The sequence below is a fragment of the Sarcophilus harrisii genome, chromosome 1 (genome assembly GCF_902635505.1).
Source record: "Sarcophilus harrisii chromosome 1, mSarHar1.11, whole genome shotgun sequence".
NCBI lineage: Eukaryota > Metazoa > Chordata > Mammalia > Dasyuromorphia > Dasyuridae > Sarcophilus > Sarcophilus harrisii.
Window position 1 is genome coordinate 468,767,693 of NC_045426.1, and position 19,101 is coordinate 468,786,793.

Here is a 19,101-nt window from a genome sequence, read left to right on the forward strand (position 1 = left end):
AAGTCTCTTCGAGATCTACATTCGTATTATAAGGTATAGGAGGGGAGTTTCGGGATTTCCTTGAGAGCGGTTCTCCACCATCTTCGGCCTGGGTGAGGGTCCACCAGGCTCAAACGACACGCCCCGCATCTGACTCTCCACAATCTCCATCGGTGATAGGACCGCAGGGTGACGCGCCAACCGCTGCCCCCCCCCCTACTTCCCCCTCCTCCCCCCCCCGCCTCCCGTCAGGGCTGGCAGAAGGTCTAGCGCCGCCCTCACTGCGCTAGGCCCTAGAACCCTCCCGGCTTCCGCTGTCCGCGCTTGTCACGTGCCGGGCCGTCACATGACCCGCGCTCTGTCAGTTCGGGACGGCAACAGCCGGTTTTCCTTTGCTTATTCCGCGGCCCCCGCTCGCCCTGGGGCTAGCACTCCCGGCCTCTCTTCCCCTCCTTTCCGTTCACACCCACGCTCCCGGACCTCTGCTGACCACGAGTCCCGGACCGGGTAAGGACCCAAACGCGGATGCGCGTTCAGAGCGGAGGTGGGCAGGGTGGGGGTGGAGGAGAAGGCGCTCCGGGCCCGCCTCCGCACCGTGAGTCTCGGTCACTCTTTAGTCCAGTGGGATGACCTTATCTGGGGATTTAAGGCCTCGGTTTGCACGAATCATAGCTAGGTCCCCTTTCTCAGAAGCGGACTGAGGGAAAGGTGAGGGACCAGCTGACCAGCCTTTCCAGACTCGCTTTGCTTCCTCCCCATCTCCCGCAATTGTCTCGCCGGCGGTCTTACTCTCCTGCTGGCCTTCCCTTAAGATTGGACGTGTGGAGTCCTCGTTTCAAGGTTCCCGGAGGCCGGGAGGCCCTGGAAGGGCCCTCAGCGTCTGGGAGGCGGCCGTTTCCCAGAGCTGCGACATAGTCACTTCTTCCTCTCTCTCGCTCCCCCTTCCTCCTCTTGTCCCCCCTTAGAACGAGGGGACTGGCTTGGTTTCGGCTTTAGGTTGATAAGGGCTCCTCTGATAAAGGTTACTTCTAGTAGTCAGGTAATTATCCTTGTCTCTGTCACAGTTGGAAAAACTGGTTGGGCCTGGGCCAGGTGATTGCAGAGATCACCTGCTTCTCTCTGGTGTGGCCTGCCCAATACTTGTCACAAGGATTTGCTTAGATTAACAAACTCTCAAATGACAAGATTAGCCCTAAAAAATGGAGGCCTTTGCTTTTGTAGAATAAAAAATGACATGTTGATTTTTACCTTTTTTGTGCGTTTTTAACGTGTATACATGAAGAGAAAGTCACTTATTATATTAGGACTTTAGAAGTCCTTGACCACAATTAGACTTTCAGTATTGTTTACACTTAAAACATTAGTTGCATCGCAATCTTGCAGGAGAATTGATATGTTTGTAAAATGATAGAAAAAATTCATTCCTACCGGGAGAAATAACTTTTCCACTCTCTCAAAATTTTAACTGTCAATCTTTTAGATTAGAAATATTACCCTTTATGACCAAAATGGATCCAAGGTGCTGCGTATAATTCTGTCCCAACAAATATTGTTACCAAAGTTGCAGAAGTTTAGACCAATAAAGTATTTTTTGGCAGTCACTCTTTTATTAATAAAATGATGATATGTTTGGCTTTACTTACACATTAGAGGTTCTTCACATTTACATTCTCCCAGGAGAACATAGAAGTTAATACTACTTGCATAAATTGGAAGCTTTTTTTCATATTTTGTAACTTAACTAAACAATTTTTGATGTGTTATTTTATTTTATTTTATTTTTTGGTGTGTTATTTTAAATGATCTCTGATGTTATCCTTACATTAATGAACATTTTTTTGAAGAGAATTCTTTTCTGGAAAAATTAAAGTACAAGTTTAAATGTCATCATTCCCCTACAATCCAAAGTTAGACTCCTGGGATTTTAGAGCAGGAAGGTATGGAACTGCTCCTCTTTGTTCCTTCCCTCACTCCCAAATTACAATTACATTACATCTAGACCCCAAAAGGAAAGATTTATGTTAAATGATTAAAATGAAAGAAGAATAATGTAACTTTGGGGCTGGTGGTGTCTTTTTTTCTTTGCATCTGACTCAATCATTATTGAACATCTAATTCATTAGCTATTGAAGATCTGTTGAAAAAGTTCAAGACTACAAATTTAGATGACCAAAATGGACATCCGAGGTGCTGTGGATAATGCTGTCCCAACAAACATCATTGCTGCCAAGGCTGCTGAAGTTCGGGCCAATAAAGTCAACTGGCAATCCTATCTTCAGTAAGTATAGATTTATAGTGAATCATGGGTAGTCAGCTGCTTCCCATTCAGTTGAATAAGCTTGTTTTCCCCTTGGTCATGCTGCTGTGATAGATCCTGGAAAAACCATGATGTGAGTAGGTGGAAAAACTTCCTACTTAAAATAAATGGCTATCTTGTATATTAAAATATAATGTCCTTGGCTTTTCACTGCTCTTCATTCATCTGGATAAGGTCCTCTTTCTTTTTTTTTTTTTTTTTTTTTTTTTGAGACCTGATTTTATCATCAAAGGCATCATTGTGTAAATTGATTGGATATTTATGATAAAATGGATTCCTCTTTTATTCAGATATGTTAATTTGATTTGTAAATATAAATGTGTATCTGTACATTGTGAATAATGAAACTTAGAAAAATCTCTAGCTACAAATTTTAACTTTTATAAGTAGGAGAATTTGAGTTACAAAGAATTCATTTAATCATTCCTTGTTTGTTTATGTGTGCTACTATAATTTCTAGGCAGTAAAATGTTGGGATCTGGTTATATGTTCTGATTTTCTAGTTTGGAGTCAGTTTGAGCTAGAGTGGACAGAGTCTGTTTATGGTACCTTTGGATCTGCTTACACTTTAAACAGTGTAATTGTTACTCATTATTCAATACAAACTCTTAGGATTTGATATATAATGGTGGTCCCTGAAAAAAAAAATTTAAGTTTGGTGAACTTTTTATAATGCTCCATTTCCTTTTATAAAGTTATTTTTAAAAATGATGTTCCACTTCCTTTTTTCTATTATCCTATACATCTACATATTGTTTTCTCCTGTATAGCTTCATTGTATTTCATATGTCCTCTATGAAAGCCTTTTTAATTGCTATGGGGAATATAAAAGAAAATAGATTCCTGTGATATAATTGGAAAGTTAAGATCGGCAAATGACAACACTAGTTCCATTTTGATAGCTATTTGCTGAATCCATCTCTATGCCCCACTGACATTGTAAACCTAATCATCCTTAATTTTGCTCTTTCTTTTGATTTTCCTTATTTCTGTCAATGGAACCTTTTTCTTGGTCATTAACTTTCAGAACAATGCAGTTTCTTCTCTCATATCCAGTATATTCATTGTATTTTGGATTCTTATTACTTTTCTCCCGGACTATTGCAATAGCTTCTTAACTAAACCTTCATTCAATCTCTTCCCTCACCAATCCCCTGTGCAAACTTTTATTAGAACCTAAATTTGCCTCTTTTCAACTCCTACTTACCTGTTACTCTTAGGTCTCCATTCTGGGGCCAAGAAATAAATCTAATGCCTTTTTTATGTGACAACCCTGTAAACCAGTGGTTCTCAAAGTGTGGCCTAGAGAATTCTGGGGATCTCTGAAACCCTTTTAGAGGGTCTACAATTCAAAAATAGTTTTTATTTCCAATATGGTAAATGTTTATAAATATAATCCAGATAAACAAAAACTTTTTGGAGAGATCCTCAATAATTTTTAATAGGATAAAGATACTGAAAACAACCATTGCTATAAACATTTGAAAACAGCACTCGTAACTCTTTACAAAGCCTTTTTTTCTCCAGACTAAAATCTTAACCAGTTTTCATATGCAATGAACTTTGTGCATTTTATTTATTAAGTCACTTTTCTTTGGATTCAGTGTGGTATGAAGAACTGAGAACAGTTCTTAAGATGTGATCTGATCAGGATAGATTGTAACATAATTGTTATTCAGTTATGTCCAGCTCTTTGTTATTCTATGCACCATGCTGTCCATAGGGTATTCTTGGCAAATATCCTGGACTAATTTGTCATTTCCTTCCCCATTGGATTAGGGTAAATATAAACTAAGTGCTTTGATTAGGATTATAGTAGCTGAATTTTAACTTGGATCTTCTTGACTCCAAGCTTAGTGCTCTATCCATTGAGCTATAAAGCTGCTCCCTCAAGATTACATTCTAAGAGGTTGTTGTTGATTAGTTGTACCCGACTCTTTGTGATCCCTTTTGGGATTTTCTTAATAAAGATCTTGAAGTGCTTTGCCTTTTCCTTCTCCAGCTTTCCAGATGAGGAAACTGAGGCAAACAGAGTTAAATTAGTTGCTTAGGATCAGCCAATTAATAAGTCTCTGAGGCCAGATTTGAATTCTTGAAGATGAATTGTCCTGACTTCAAGCCCCGTGCTCTCTGTACTGTGAAGCTTAATCTGATTATCCCTTGATGATAAAATTATGAGAACTTATGTACATATATATATATATATATATATATATATAGTCTGTATCATACATTTTTCCTTTTGTTATTTACTTCTCTAGGGGTGAGTAGCATTGTCTTTCATATGTCCAAGTCTCTTCATATTTTTTAAAAATCAGCCAGCTCATCATTTCCTTAACCAGAAGCAATAATTCCAACCCAATCACATTCTATGAGAAATTGTCTGTGAAAAATTTCCCCATTTTTCTGTAACTCTATTCTGTTTTCCCTCTTTTTAGTTTTTTATTATGAAATTAACAATAACCAGTAAACACAAACATTTAAACATACAGAAAGAAAAGTGTCTGAGTCTGTGTATGAGTCACTTACATATTAGGTAGGTTTTTATATACCAAATTTAATAACATAGTGTCCAAATTGCTTTCTTTGTAACTCCTGTACTTCAAACAACTTTCTTCTATAAATTATTATGATGTATTGAGGAACTTTAAATTTTGCATTTCTTTTACTAACTCATTTCTTTCATCTTCTATCTCTCCTAGTAAAAAGCCCCTTATGCAGTAAATATGCAATTAAGAAAAAAAAATCATCGTATATGTGGAATTAGATGATTTCTCTTTAAAAACAGACATGATTCAATGGATAGAGAGCTGTATTTGGAGTTGGGAAAACTAGAACTCAAAATCCTATTTCTTGGACACTTGCCAATTGTATTATCATGTTTAAATAACTTCAGCTCTCTGTGCCTCAGGTCCCTATTTTTTTTTTTTTTTTTTTGATAATGATAGCTTTTTATTTTTCAAATATACGCATAGATAGTTTTCAACATTCATCCTTGCAAAACTGTGTTCCAAATTTTTCTCTCTTACTTCCTACCTACTGCTCTCCTTTCCTAGATTGCAAGTAATCCAATATAGATTAAACATGTGCAGTTCTTCTAACATATTTCCATATTTATCATTCTGCACAAGAAAAATCAAATGAAAATAGGGAAAAATGAGAAAGAAAAACACAAGCTAGAAAACAACAACAAAAAAGGTGAAAATACTATGTTGTGACCTACATTCAATCCTGACAGACCTCTTTCTGGATGCAGATGGCTGGCTCCATCACAAATCTATTGGAACTGGCCTGAATCAACTCAGTATTGAAAAGAACCATCATAATTGATCATCACATAATCCTGTTGTTGTTGTATACAATGCTTTCTTACTTCTACTCACTTTACTTATCATCAGTTCATATAAATTTCTTCAGACCTTGCCGAAATCAGCCTGCTAATTGTTTCTTATAGAGCAATAATATTCCATTAGATTCATGAAACAAATTATTCAGCCATTCCCTGCTATCCTTCTATTTTTGATTTTGTAGATTTTATTTATATCAGAAAATTTTAATTTAAAATGATCTAAATTATTCATTTTACATTCAACAGTGCTCTCCCATTATAATATGGTTTAAGGTCTACATCCTTTATTTACATCTTTTTTCCTCTTGTTTCTTTGAAGTTCCTGACCTTAAATCTGTTTTGGCTTTATCTGAAATCATGCTTACTACCCCTGTTTTAAAAAAATATGTTTCTACTTTATTTTATGCTTATGTGTATCTTCTTATAGCATTTTCTGAAAGCAACATTTTTTTTTTTTTTGCTTTCTATAAATTAGAGCATGTCAAGTAGTTTTTTAAAAAAATTTGTTCTTTTTCAATTTTTTTTTTTATTATAGCTTTTTATTTACAGGATATATGCATGGGTAATTTTTCAGCATTGACAATTGCAAAGCCTTTTGTTCCAACTTTTACCCTCCTTCCCCCCACCCCTTCCCCCAGATGGCAGGTTGACCAATATATGTTAAGTATGTTAGAGTATAAGTTAAATACAATAAGTTAAATACAATAAATACATGTCCAAACAGTTATTTTGCTGTACAAAAAGAATTGGACTTTGAAATAGTGTACGATTAGCCTGTGAAGAAAATAAAAAATGCAGATGGACAAAAATAGAGGGATTTGGGAATTCTATGTAGTGGTTCATAGTCATCTACCAGAGTTCTTTCACTGAGTGTAGCTGGTTCAATTCATTACTGCTCTATTGGAATTGATTTGGTTCATCTCATTGTTGAAGAGGACCATGCCCATCAGAATTGATCATCATACAGTATTGTTGTTGAGATATATAATGATCTCCTGGTCCTACTCATTTCATTCAGCAGCAGTTCATGTAAGTCTCTCCAGGCCTGAAAGCAACATATTGTTGAATTAAATTTTTTGTTCTGCTCTCAGTTCTCATTTAAGGGTAAATTCATTCCTTTCACATCCAAAGTTATAATTACTAGCTATATTTTTCCTGTTATCTTATTTTTCCTCATCATCCTTCTCACCCTATATAGTCTATACCTCTTCAGGAATCTGATTTACTTCTAACCTTGCCCTCCTGTTCAGTTTACATATCTCGGTAAGAGTCCCTTCTTTTTCCTCTTACCATCCTAATTCTTATTTTTCACACTCTTCTAAAATTCTTACCCTTATCTTACCTCCTGCTCTCTTATTTCTATAAATTTAGACTTTTATGCCATTCTAGCTATATATTGTTCCCTCTTTAACCCATTTCCCATGAGAATAAATTCTAGCACTATCAGCTTTCTCAGTAAATATTCTTCATTTCATGACTTTGTTTTGCATCTGTTCCTTAGTTATATTGAGAATTTATTACCCTACACAATCAAAGCTCCAGGGATCATGTCTTATCCATCATTGTATCTTTCCTGTTGGTGTTTTTCTCTTCTTTAAAATAATAATAATAGTTCTCTCTGGGAGAAAGCAGGTTTCTTGGGGAGGTTTTCTGGAGGCAGCCTTAGTTTCAGTTACAAGTAAATAATCACCCAAAATTGCATCCAGCTGGTAAAAGTTCAGATCTTTTATTTCTTATCTCTTTCCTTGGGCCCGGTTAGCTCTGGCCTATCTCTCTGCTTGGTTCCAAGAGCTCTTGCAGCTTTGTCCTTGGCTTCTGCCTCTGCTTCCTCAGCCTCCAGTCAGCACCAAGTTGGAAGATGCAATGAATCTCTCTCGCCTTGAAGATAGGGCTCGTGGGCTTCCTCCCAGAGTGCTCCTCTCTGACCCCAGTCAATGTTCTGGAGAAATTCTTTAAAGCTCTAAGAGCTTCCTGTGTATATATGATCTCCCAAAGGCTAACTCCTTCTGGAGAGAGGGATTCTGGGTTATCTCCCTGAGAGAATCCTATTATTATATTTTAAAGAAGGAAAAAAAAAAAAAAAAAACCCAACATTTTGGCGCCCAAACAGGGATGCCTTCACCTCTGGAGAGTGCTTACAAAACAGCAGCCCTGTTTGTAGTGGCTAGAAACTGGAAAATGAATGGATGCCCATCAATTGGAGAATGGTTGGATAAATTGTGGTATATGAATGTAATGGAATATTATTGTTCTGTAAGAAATGACCAGCAGGATGAATACAGAGAGGCTTGGAGAGACTTAACATGAACTGATGCTAAGTGAAATGAGCAGAACCAGGAGATCATTATATACCTCAACAACGATACTGTATGAGAATGTATTCTGATGGAAGTGGATTTCTTTGACAAAGAGAAGATCTAACTCAGTTTCAATTGATCAACAATGGACAGAAGCAACTTTACCCAAAGAAAAGAACACTGGGAAATGAATGTAAACTGTTCACATTTTGGTTTTTCTTCCCAGGTTATTTTTACCTTCTGAATCCAATTCTTCCTGTGCAACAAGAGAACTGTTCGGTTCTGCACACATATATTGTATCTAGGATATACTGTGACATGTTTAACATGTATAGGATTGCTTGCTATCTGGGGGAGGGGGATTCTTGGTTATCTCCCAGAGTGCTCTCTGGCCCTAAGAACTTCAAGGGAGGTGTGAATTCGAATATCTCATACTAAGCCCTAAAATCTCCCAAACGTCTGAACTCCATTGAGTACTTAGATACTTATGAGCTCTCTAAAGGTGTGAACACAAGCATCATTTCTATCAGTTGTACTTAGTACCTTGTTTCAAGTTCTGGCCCAAAACATCTCCTTCCAAGATCAAATCAATCATATTGAACCATGCTAAATTAAATAATTATTGTCTCTATCAACTCTAATGGCTTAACAGTTTGTAAAGATTCCAACACTTTCCCATTGTAATGCATAAAGTCAGTGCTCAATAATTGCTTAATGGATGAAAGAATAAATTGAATAATTATTGAATAATAATAATACCTTATGTGACACTTGTAGTTTTAAAAGTGCTTTCACTCTGATATTTGTATCCAGTTAGATGATATCTCTATTTCACAGATAGGGCTCAAAGAGTTATCTCCATTTTACAGATAGAGCTTAAAGGACTTAAATGTCTCGACTATTATCACACAGGTAGTAAGTAAATGTCATGGGAGTATTTGTAATTTGATCATCCAAGTCCAGTGCTCTTCACTGTGGATATTTGCTCTTTTTTAACCTCTTCTTAACCTCTTTTAATTATTTAGAATCAGCCCATCATATTCAGCTCAGCCTATACCTTTTCTTCAAACTACCCAAGAAATGACAGTCTTAAAAGTGCTTATAATATTTTCACTTATAAAAATAAGTCCCTTATAATTGGCTTTTAGTGTTTTCCTTATGATTTTCCTGAGTCTTATATGTTGAATTTTCCATTAAGTTGTGGTGTTTTTGTCATAAATACCTGAAAGTCATTCAGTTCATTTTATGTCTTTTTTTTTTCCATTCAGGATTATATCCAACTTTGCTGGCTTACTTATTTTTGGTCCGCAATCCCAGCTCTTTTGTCCTTTGAAGTATAATGTTCCAAGAGCTATATAGTATTTTAATTTGTAAGCTGCCAGGTCTCGTGTGGTCCTGTAAAGCTCCTTGATATTTAAATTGTTTTCTATTTTCTTGTTGCTTATGGTGTTTTTTCCTTAAAGAGTATCACCCTTTCTAGTGCTTTTTTTTAAAAAAAAAAAAATTATAATTCTAATACTAGCATACCTCTGAGGGATATGTGATCTCACTGATACGAGTACTCTCTCTCTTGTATATTATAACAATCTGTACCTTCTAATTTCCAAGTTTTGTTCATGTCCTAATAATCCTTTACAGTGGGTCTCTCAGTATTCTGGAGCCTTCCTTGACATTTTGTGGACATGAATAGATTATGTAGGTTGTTTTTCATTTATGTTGCACTACTAGATCACTTCATTTTCTAGTTATGTGTCTCTCTGATGATATCTTTTATATTTATATGGCCAACATGTACTTGTCTATGATCCTTTGAATGACCTGCAACTTTATTCAGACTGTTGTGTTCCATAACTTGCAGCCATCCAGCATCACTGAAATATCATTGGTGTCAAAAAGATGAACTTGTTTTAGGGAAATGTTTGATTTTCTAAAGGCAGTATAACCTATCCTTGCACCTCCTATGCATTTCTCTATTCAGTTCATTTTCCAAGTATAAGAGTCTACCTAAGATATAAGTACTGATGAATTCTCTCTCTGGCTTTTCTATCCAACTGCATATCATAATCTGGATAGTAGACATTGTTTGTACAATTGGTGTTCCCATTTGGATAGTTTGTCTAAACTGTTTTTGAGTGACTATGGATCTCATATAGAATATTCTTCACTGTTAATGCAGTTAGTATAAAATCTTATCCAAACAGAATCCTCTGGAAACTTATCTTCTATTGAGAATCCCTCTTTGATTTATACTGTGCTAAATATGCTCCATGACAGAAGTAAGCATTTTTGGTAAGCATAGACCTCTGTAGATTATGTTTTGCTAGTTAATAATAATCTTTGTTATTAAACAAAGAAATCTTGGTTGCCATCTTTCAAGAATGTTTAAGATTTTGCTATATGTTGGAAGAAGTCCTTTATGCCTCTGTTGTGTACCATCATGACTTTTTTGAAGGTAAAAAATAAGTACTGGAGAACTCTTGTATTCTTTGTACCTTATATCAGTTGGTTTGCCATGTATAGATATAATCTATGTAAAATATTGTTTGGGAAAGCCTGCTTATTTATCTTGTAGGTCTTAAGAATATTCGCTGATGCATATATACATTATTCTTATATGAATATTTTATAAATTTGGGAAAAGGGCATATGAATATATAATTATATATTTGTAATTGCTTTTTTTTTTGGTTGTAAGGTCTGTTTTGCATCAGTTCCTTAGTTATATTGAGAATTCATCACCCTACGGTCAAAGCTCCAGGGATCAAGTCTTATTTATCTTTGTATCTTTCCCAGTGTTATGCTTATAGTCAGTACCCAATAATTGCTTAATGGTGGGTGAAAGAATAAATTGAATAGTTATTTAATAATACCTTATGTGACACTTGTAGTTTTAAAAGTGCTTTCACTCTGATATTTGTATCCAGTTAGATGATATCTCTATTTCAGAGATAGGGCTCAAAGAGATATCTCCATTTTACCGATAGGGTTTAAAGGGCTTAAATGTCCTGACAATATTGTTACACAGGTAGTAAATATCATGGGAGTAGTATAACACTCCCATAACATTGGGAAAGGTAGTGTCTGAAGCCAAATTTGAACTCGGGTCCTGACCCTACAGTGTATCCTATCCATAGTAGATACTATTAAATGTTAAATGGAATTGATTTTCCTAGTAAATATTAGGGAAACCAGTTTTACTCAATTTTACATTCTATGTGACTACTATGTAGTCATAGGAGTCAGCTTAGTTTGTTATCTTGTTTGGTTGTTTTTTGGGATTTTCTTGACAAAGGTACTGGAGTGGTTTGCCATTTCCTTTTCTAGCTCATTTTATGGAGGAGAAAACTGAGACAAACAGCAGGGTTAAGTGACTTGCCTAGGATTACCCAACTAGTAAGTGTTGAGGCCAGATATAAACTCCCAAAGATAAATCTTCCTGATTCCAAGTCCAAGAGCTTTATCCACTGTACCACCCAGATGCTGTATTAACCTGCTTAGCTCCTTTTTAAATGTGTTGCTTTTTAGCAGATTTTTATAATTATTAGAGCATCCTATAATTAATTCATTACTTAAAAGGTCTATTCTTACCATACATATTAGTATACTATACTATATATATATATATACTATATATATATACTATATATATATATATATACTGTACATACTATTACATATACAAATAACATATATATTACAACTTTTGTAATAGTATTGATTCATTCCCAACTTGAGTTCCTTGGGAATCTTGCCCCCTAGTAGGTTTCCACATTGGAGGCCAGTAATGTCAGATGCTGGTTGAAAAGGAAACAAAAAGTTTATTCTAAATCTAACTAATTCTAAATATAACTAAATCTAACCAAATGGAGTCCATTTGTTGTTAAGGTAGTCCCTAAACAGTTAATATTGTTTTGAGTAGAATTTGTATCCCAATTTCTAGCTCCCTCTGCAAATTTAACAAGCAGCAAGCAACATTTTGTAGCAGTTTTGGTCAGATTAGTAATCATTTTCAAAGCAGAGGGAAGAGAAGAAGAGAGGGACCAAAGAGAGAAAAGGAGGTTTTTGGCATGTTTGCCCTGAAGCTGATAGGATATGCTACCAGGTAGGAATGAAATTTCTATTCCAGGGCAGGAAAGGGGAGTGACTATATAGATAAAAAATTATGATCTGTTAAGACAGAAACCTGTTTGATTCAAGGCAGCAGGGGAGAGATAGTCCTGTCTAAGGACACCAGATGGGTTTTACAACAGAGAATAAAATCATGTGTTACACAGTGACTTTTTCTTCTTTAGTGGTTTGTCATCTTGAATTGCTATGGCCCTCACAGGTAGTTGCCAGGCCTTTGACCTCATGGTGATTACTTAAGCTAGACTGGTAGAAAGTAGATATGCTTTATCATTGTGCCCTGGCTGAAACCTTGCTGATTTGGGATAGAACCTAGTGGGATGTGACCTTGTTGTCTAATCCTTCATGGGATGTGAGCTTGTTGTCTAAGCATTCATGTTTTAAATCCTCCTGACTTGCTCTAACTATTCTGGACTTTGCTCACTTTCCTTAGCTACTATCTCATCCTAGCACTTTCCTTAGCCCCTGGGATTTTTTTACTCTAGAATATCCAACTGACTCTTCAGCCTTCTCATTTGGAATGTCCTTCCGTCAGGCTGTTTCCCCTTCCTCTGGGGGCTTCTATTTTGTGGAGGTGTTCAGGCCCCCTAGCTTTCACTCCTCCAGGATCTGGATTTCACTGCTTGCTTTCTATCATTCTAGTCTGCGTGTGTGCATTTTAATATGTTGTGTGTGTGTGTGTGTGTGTGTGTGTTACACATGCATATATACACATATTTTTTACTCTCTCAGTATGAATTATTTTCCTTTTTTTCAGGATTAATTTCGGTATAGAGTATAACAAGTTTTAGGAAAACTTGATGTATACACATTGGAATTTTAAAAAGAGATAAATTAGGGAATCATTATACCATATAAAAATTCATAGCATGGTTATTTAAAATATAGAATACTCTTAATTCTTTAAAATGACAATCTAGTTTCCAAAATTTTGTTTTATATCACATTTTTTATGAACACATGAATTTTTCATTGTATAAGTGAAATTTATTTTATTATTTTTACTGAGGCAATTGGGGTTAAGTAACTTGCCCAGGGTCACACAGCTAGGAAGTGTTAAGTGTCTGAGGCCAGATTTGAACTCAGGTACTCTTGATTTCAGGTCTGGTGCTCTACCCACTACACTACCTAGCTGCCCCGAAGTTTATTATATTTTAAGGATAGCATTTTGAATGAAGTTAAAACATAGATTCTGGGGCCCTAATGAGTTCTTGTATTGCAAAAGGAAAATTGCCAAAGAAAGATATACTGAAGTATTTCTTTTTGATTAAAGATTTTTCACCTATACAAACTGCAGGATACCTTGATAATAAGAACATTTATTTGTAAATTGCTTTAATTTTAAATTCTTCTAATGCTACACACATGAGATGGGGTGAGGGAAAATTTGAAATTCCATTTGAGTTTTCTTTTTTTTTTTTCTTTTCTTTTTTCTTTTTTTCTTTTTTTTTGCTGAGGCAATTGAGGCTAAGTGATTGCCCAGGGTCACACAGCTAGGCAGTGTTAAGTGTCTGAGGCCAGATTTGAACTTAGGTCCTCCTGTCTTCAGGGCTGGTGCTCTTAACTATTGTACCACTTAGCTTGCCTTCCCCCCACCCCAATTTGGTTTTCAAATGTCATATTTCGGTAACTTTAGGAAGCATCTATCATTTTATTGATTAGGTACTTTCAAAAGAAGCAGATTACAAATCTTGGATATTTTAGTAGATGGTCTTTGAGAACTGCTTTTGTCTTTATCACTTTATTGACAACCTGATGATGAAGCTTTTCTAACTTAGGTAGGCTATGGATAAAAAACTATTAGTCCATTTCTAACCTTTTACCAAGATTTTTAGCTTATTAGAAACTTTCAGAGGTAGTGTGCCCTTGGCATAGCCTTCAGAAGAGATCACATTAATGCAGAGATGAGGCTTTGAAATAAGATTTTAGTGGAGGTGAATAATGCAATATTGAAATATTAAATGCCTTCTTATTCTCTTGGATTTTAAAAAAAATTTGCATTAAAAGTTTTTTTAATTGATGAATTCTACTTTGATTTCTCATGAAACCCCCAGTATGCTCATATTTGAATCTCCCACAGTTTATAAAAACAGAGGAAAGGAATATATTGTGACTATTAGTACATATATATAAGCTTATATTTAGATAGTTTTACATTTTGTTAAAAGTGTTAGCAGGCTCAGTTTCCAATTTTCAAAAAATTTTCATTTTATTGCCATTTAAAAATATCTTCATTTACACAATTATATATATTGTTCTTTTGTATCTGATTTGCTCACCCTTTATCACTTCACAGTGATCTTCCTATGATTATATTAGTTCTTATGAGCATATATTCACTAGAAATCTTTTTTTTTTAAATATAAAATTAAGCTTGGGCCTTAATTTATTGGCACAAAATTAGTTGAGTGCTTACACTGCTTTTTTGTTTGTTTCTTTTTGTTTTTTACACTGTGTCTTTTCTCTCACCCAAGCTGGAAATACAGCATCTACTCATGTTAGATTCTGATACTAATTGGCATAATAGCTTTAATCTATTCTATATTTCTGATTGGGTTGTTTTATCTCTCCCCAGGCAGTTTCTGCTGTTTGAACTCTGTTTGGGCCCTCTGATCTTGGGGATCATCATACTGAAGAGTGAGAATTACTTACTGGGCCTAATCTTACTCAAATGATCCCCCAGCCTACTCTAGTAGCAGGAATTACAGAATTACAGGTGTGTCCTTACCATGATGCATCTGGGTTTTTAAGTTATGTTATATTTTAGTTATTAAATACTTTATAATTTTGTTTTCTACTAAGTTGGAACTTAATTTTGGATTTCTGTGTTTTAATAATTGAAATCTTAAAAGATTTATAAATTGTAAAAATTTGTTTTTCTCTTTTAGTATCTTACCACTGATTAGATGTTGATGTGAAATGCTGACCTTTCCATCTAACTCAGGAGTGAACAATCAGCCTCAGTCATCTGCATAAACAAGGCAGGTGGTGATGATGAAAGTTAGGTAGAACCATCTCCCACTGTTTGAGTTCTATAAAGTGATGAGGTTGACCTGTGAGTGATGTTTATAAATATCTTAATTGCCCTTGGCAGAGAAAAGATTCTCCACTCTGATCTAAATAACAATGATCTCTAATTATACACATCATAATGATATCACATTTATACCAGTTCTGTTTTCTAAGTGATGGTGGAAAAGTCTTTCCAATGACATCAACTTGTTTTTACTTCATCTTGGACATTCTAGGCATCTTAATTTAGGTCTTCATTTGTTTGTCTTCAACACTTTGCATAAACATTCTGTGCCTGTAAAATAAGGGTTAATTGTTACCAGTATTTTCAAGTTCTTTGATAGTCATAATTTTTTTGCACTATATTTTTGATTAGAATAGGGGTTCTGTCTTTGAGTTAATGCAAATGTGGAACTTTCATTTGTTTTTCTATTGAGTCAAATACTTTTATTGATTTCCCTTTTTTAAAAGACCTGGGCATTTTTAGCAGTATTTATATAGATCACCTAACTTTTTTTTTTTGCTGAGACAGTTGGGGTCAAGTGACTTGCCCAGGGTCACACAGCTAGGAAGTGTTAAGTGTCTAAGGAAGGGGTCCTCAAACTTTTTAAATAGGGGGCCAGTTCACTGTCCCTCAGACTGTTGGAGGGCCGGACTATAGTAAAAACAAAAACTTTGTTTTGTGGGCCTTTAAATAAAGAAACTTCATAGCCCTGGGTGAGGGGGATAATCATCTTCAGCTGCCATATCTGGCCCACAGGCCATAGTTTGAGGACCCCTGGTCTAAGGCCAGATTTGAAGTTAGGTCTTCCTGACTTCGGAACTGGTACTCTATCCACTAATCCATCTAGTTGCCCCAGGTAACCTAGCTTTTACGTGGTACCAACTAGATAATAAGTTACAGAGTGATTTCTTTGCTTTTATTCATAGAATTATAAACTACGTAGATTTTTGAAGGTGTTATAAACTTAAAGCTAATTATATAATAACAGGATTGTTTTGGGGGGAGGATACCCATCACACCCCCTTCACATTTTACATATAAGAAAGCTGTGTCCAGGGAGATGGTCACATTTTAGCAGCAGAACTAGAAATTGGATTTCTTGACTCTCATCATAATGCTTTGTTATTCATTGATGTTGGTGAAGTAGAATATTTAGAGATCTTTTTCTTTTGAACTGTGGTTATAGGGAGTTTTGTTAGTATACATAGATGCTGTATATATAATATATATATTTCTCTCTCTATATATATATTATATATATGCTGAAAATCGAACAGAATTTTTTTTAAAAAGATCATAGTAAATTGTATGTGTGTGGGGTGTATATTTATATGTTTTTGGCCTAGGTGTATTCCATTCAGAAACATTTCAGCATATTAATATTGGTTGCTGAGCTATTTCTAATGTTAAATTTCCAATTTATTTATCATCATAATGTTTGGCCTAACCAGTTAGCTCATAAGCAGATAAATGATCTGCAATTATATTGTAGGTTTAGGAGAATTCATTTGAAGAGGAGAATTAAATTGTTCCCAGTTATTGTATGTATTTTTCATCACAAGTGAAAAATAGTTTCAAATAATCTTTTTTTTTTTTTTTTTTAATTTTTTTTATTTAATAGACTTTTATTTACAGGATATATACATAGGTAACTTTACAGCATTAACAATTGCCAAACCTCTTGTTCCAATTTTTCACCTCTTACCCCCCCACCCCCTCCCCTAAATGTCAGGATGACCAGTAGATGTTAAAATATATTAAAATATAACTTAGATACACAATAAGTATACATGACCAAAACATTATTTTGCTGTACAAAAAGAATCAGACTCTGAATTATTGTACAATTAGCTTGTGAAGGAAATCAAAAATGCAGGTGTGCATAACTATAGGGATTGGGAATTCAATGTAATGGTTTTTAGTCATCTCCCAGAGTTCTTTTTCTGGGTATAGCTAGTTCAGTTCATTACTGCTCCATTAGAAATGATTTGGTTGATCTCGTTGCTGAGGATGGCCTGATCCATCAGAACTGGTCATCATCTAGTATTGTTGTAGAAGTATATAATGATCTCCTGGTCCTGCTCATTTCACTCAGCATCAGTTCGTGTAAGTCTCTCCAGGCCTTTCTGAAATCATCCTGTTGGTCATTTCTTACAGAACAGTAATATTCCATAATTTTCATATACCACAATTTATTCAGCCATTCTCCAACTGATGGACATCCATTCAGTTTCCAGTTTCTAGCCACTACAAAAAGGGCTGCCACAAACATTCGTGCACATACAGGTCCCTTTCCCTTCTTTATAATCTCTTTGGGATATAATCCCAGTTTCAAATAATCTTAAGAATTTGTGTAAAACCCGACCTATGATAGTTAATATTTTGGACAAGTCACTTGAAGTCTCTGAACTTCACTTTCCTAATCTCTAATATGTGGGAATAGCGAAGAGGTTTAGTATATAATATTGGACTTCTAGTCCAGAAAAACCAAGTTTAGATCATGCCTCACTTATTGATTGTGCAACTACAAATTACTTAACTGCTGTCTCCCTCAGTTTTCTTATCTATAAAATTTAGATAATAATGGCACCTATCTCACAGGGCTGTTGTGAAGATGAAGCGTTAATATTTATAAAGTACTTTGCAATTATTAAAGTGTTATTTAAATTGTCCTTGTCCTTATGATGGTGCCTCTGAGGAGATCTCTTCTAGATCACTTTGATGGTAAATATTTTCTGAATGTTGCATAAACTTTAGAAAGGTTTGGACTAGGAATACATACTGTGAGGGAGTCAGTGGCATAGAAGGGGAATGAATCCTCCCTTATACCCGGAATGGAACTATTTTTATATTATTTTGGTTGCTCTTAAAGCTAACCCCTTTTCCCCCCTTTTAGAGGGATAAATCAAAATAATCTCTGCCTAAATTGCCTTTCTCATTAAAGGATTTTGTATTGTTATTTATCCCAGGAAAATATATAGGACATTCAGGTCATAAAGTTTTAAGTAGGTCTTAAAGTTTTGAATATTTAAACTAAGCATCTCAAAAGAGTTAAAAGTTAGGAGAGGGTTTGCAATAGGTTATGATAAGAACATAACATAATTATGTCATTATGAATGAAAAGAGAGAGGTGGATATAGAAATTTTAGAGTCTTTTGAAGGACATTTAGTTAACTGAACTGGTTAAGAAGAGCAGTAATGAGTTTCATTTTGAACTTGATGAATTTGGAATGTTAGTAAGATATGACTAGAAATGTCTACTAGACATTTGTGGGATTGGATCAAAGGGAAGAGAATATTTGTGTACATGTACATGTACACACACATATATATGTATAAGAATTATTAGCATTTTACTTTGTGTGTGAGATAATGTAAAGAAAAGATGAAGGATTTGCAACAGAAGTAAGAGGAGGTTATGAAGGAAATATAGGAGTGAAGAATGAGTTTCAGATTATATTATGGAGAAGAATTTCTTCCACACATAGAAAGTAATAGACATTAAATGGAACTGGTTGAAATGTAGTTTTTAGAGAAGAACAGTATTATATCTTCAGATCAGAGAGAAGAATGAAAATATAGATGTAGTGATAGAAATGAAGGAAGATAGGTAAGTACCATATTCTTTTATTGTCTCTATGAAATGGGAAATCAAATATAAGAAATTCGGTAAGTACCATGGGTTATTCTTTTATTGTCTCTATGAAATGGGAAATAAAATATAAGACATTCATATATTGAATATCAGGAAGTTTGCTTTGGGGCAGGATATGGGTCTTTACTATTACTATTTTATTTTTGATTCTTTTTAATTAAACATTGTCATTTTTATTTTCTTTCCCTCAACTCCATCATGTAACAAAAACAGTGAAGAAAAACCAATCAGGATCATACAATGAATGCAGAATGCATACAATTCTGCAGAATGCAGAAGGAAAATTCATTTTATCATCTGTCATATTGTGCAAATATTGATACAGAATTTACATTTAACCAGAGTTAGCTGTCATTTAGTGCT

The 19,101-nt window shown here is 35.0% G+C and overlaps 1 protein-coding gene across 3 annotated transcripts in view; it reads left to right on the top strand.

Annotated features, from left to right (window-relative positions):
- The first annotated feature begins 300 nt into the window (after positions 1-300).
- Positions 301-19,101, top strand: part of ATP6V1H (ATPase H+ transporting V1 subunit H) — a 100,395-nt gene continuing 81,594 nt past the window's right edge. For 2 of the 3 annotated variants that reach the window (XM_003759776.4, XM_012541325.3), the window contains exons 1-2: positions 302-486; positions 2,103-2,257. In XM_003759776.4, coding sequence (XP_003759824.1) covers positions 2,145-2,257 — 113 coding nt within the window. In that variant the 5' untranslated portion in view covers positions 302-486; positions 2,103-2,144. Of the gene's footprint in view, positions 487-2,102; positions 2,258-19,101 lie in introns of all 3 variants that reach the window. The other variant, XR_004230950.1, reaches the window with a different exon arrangement.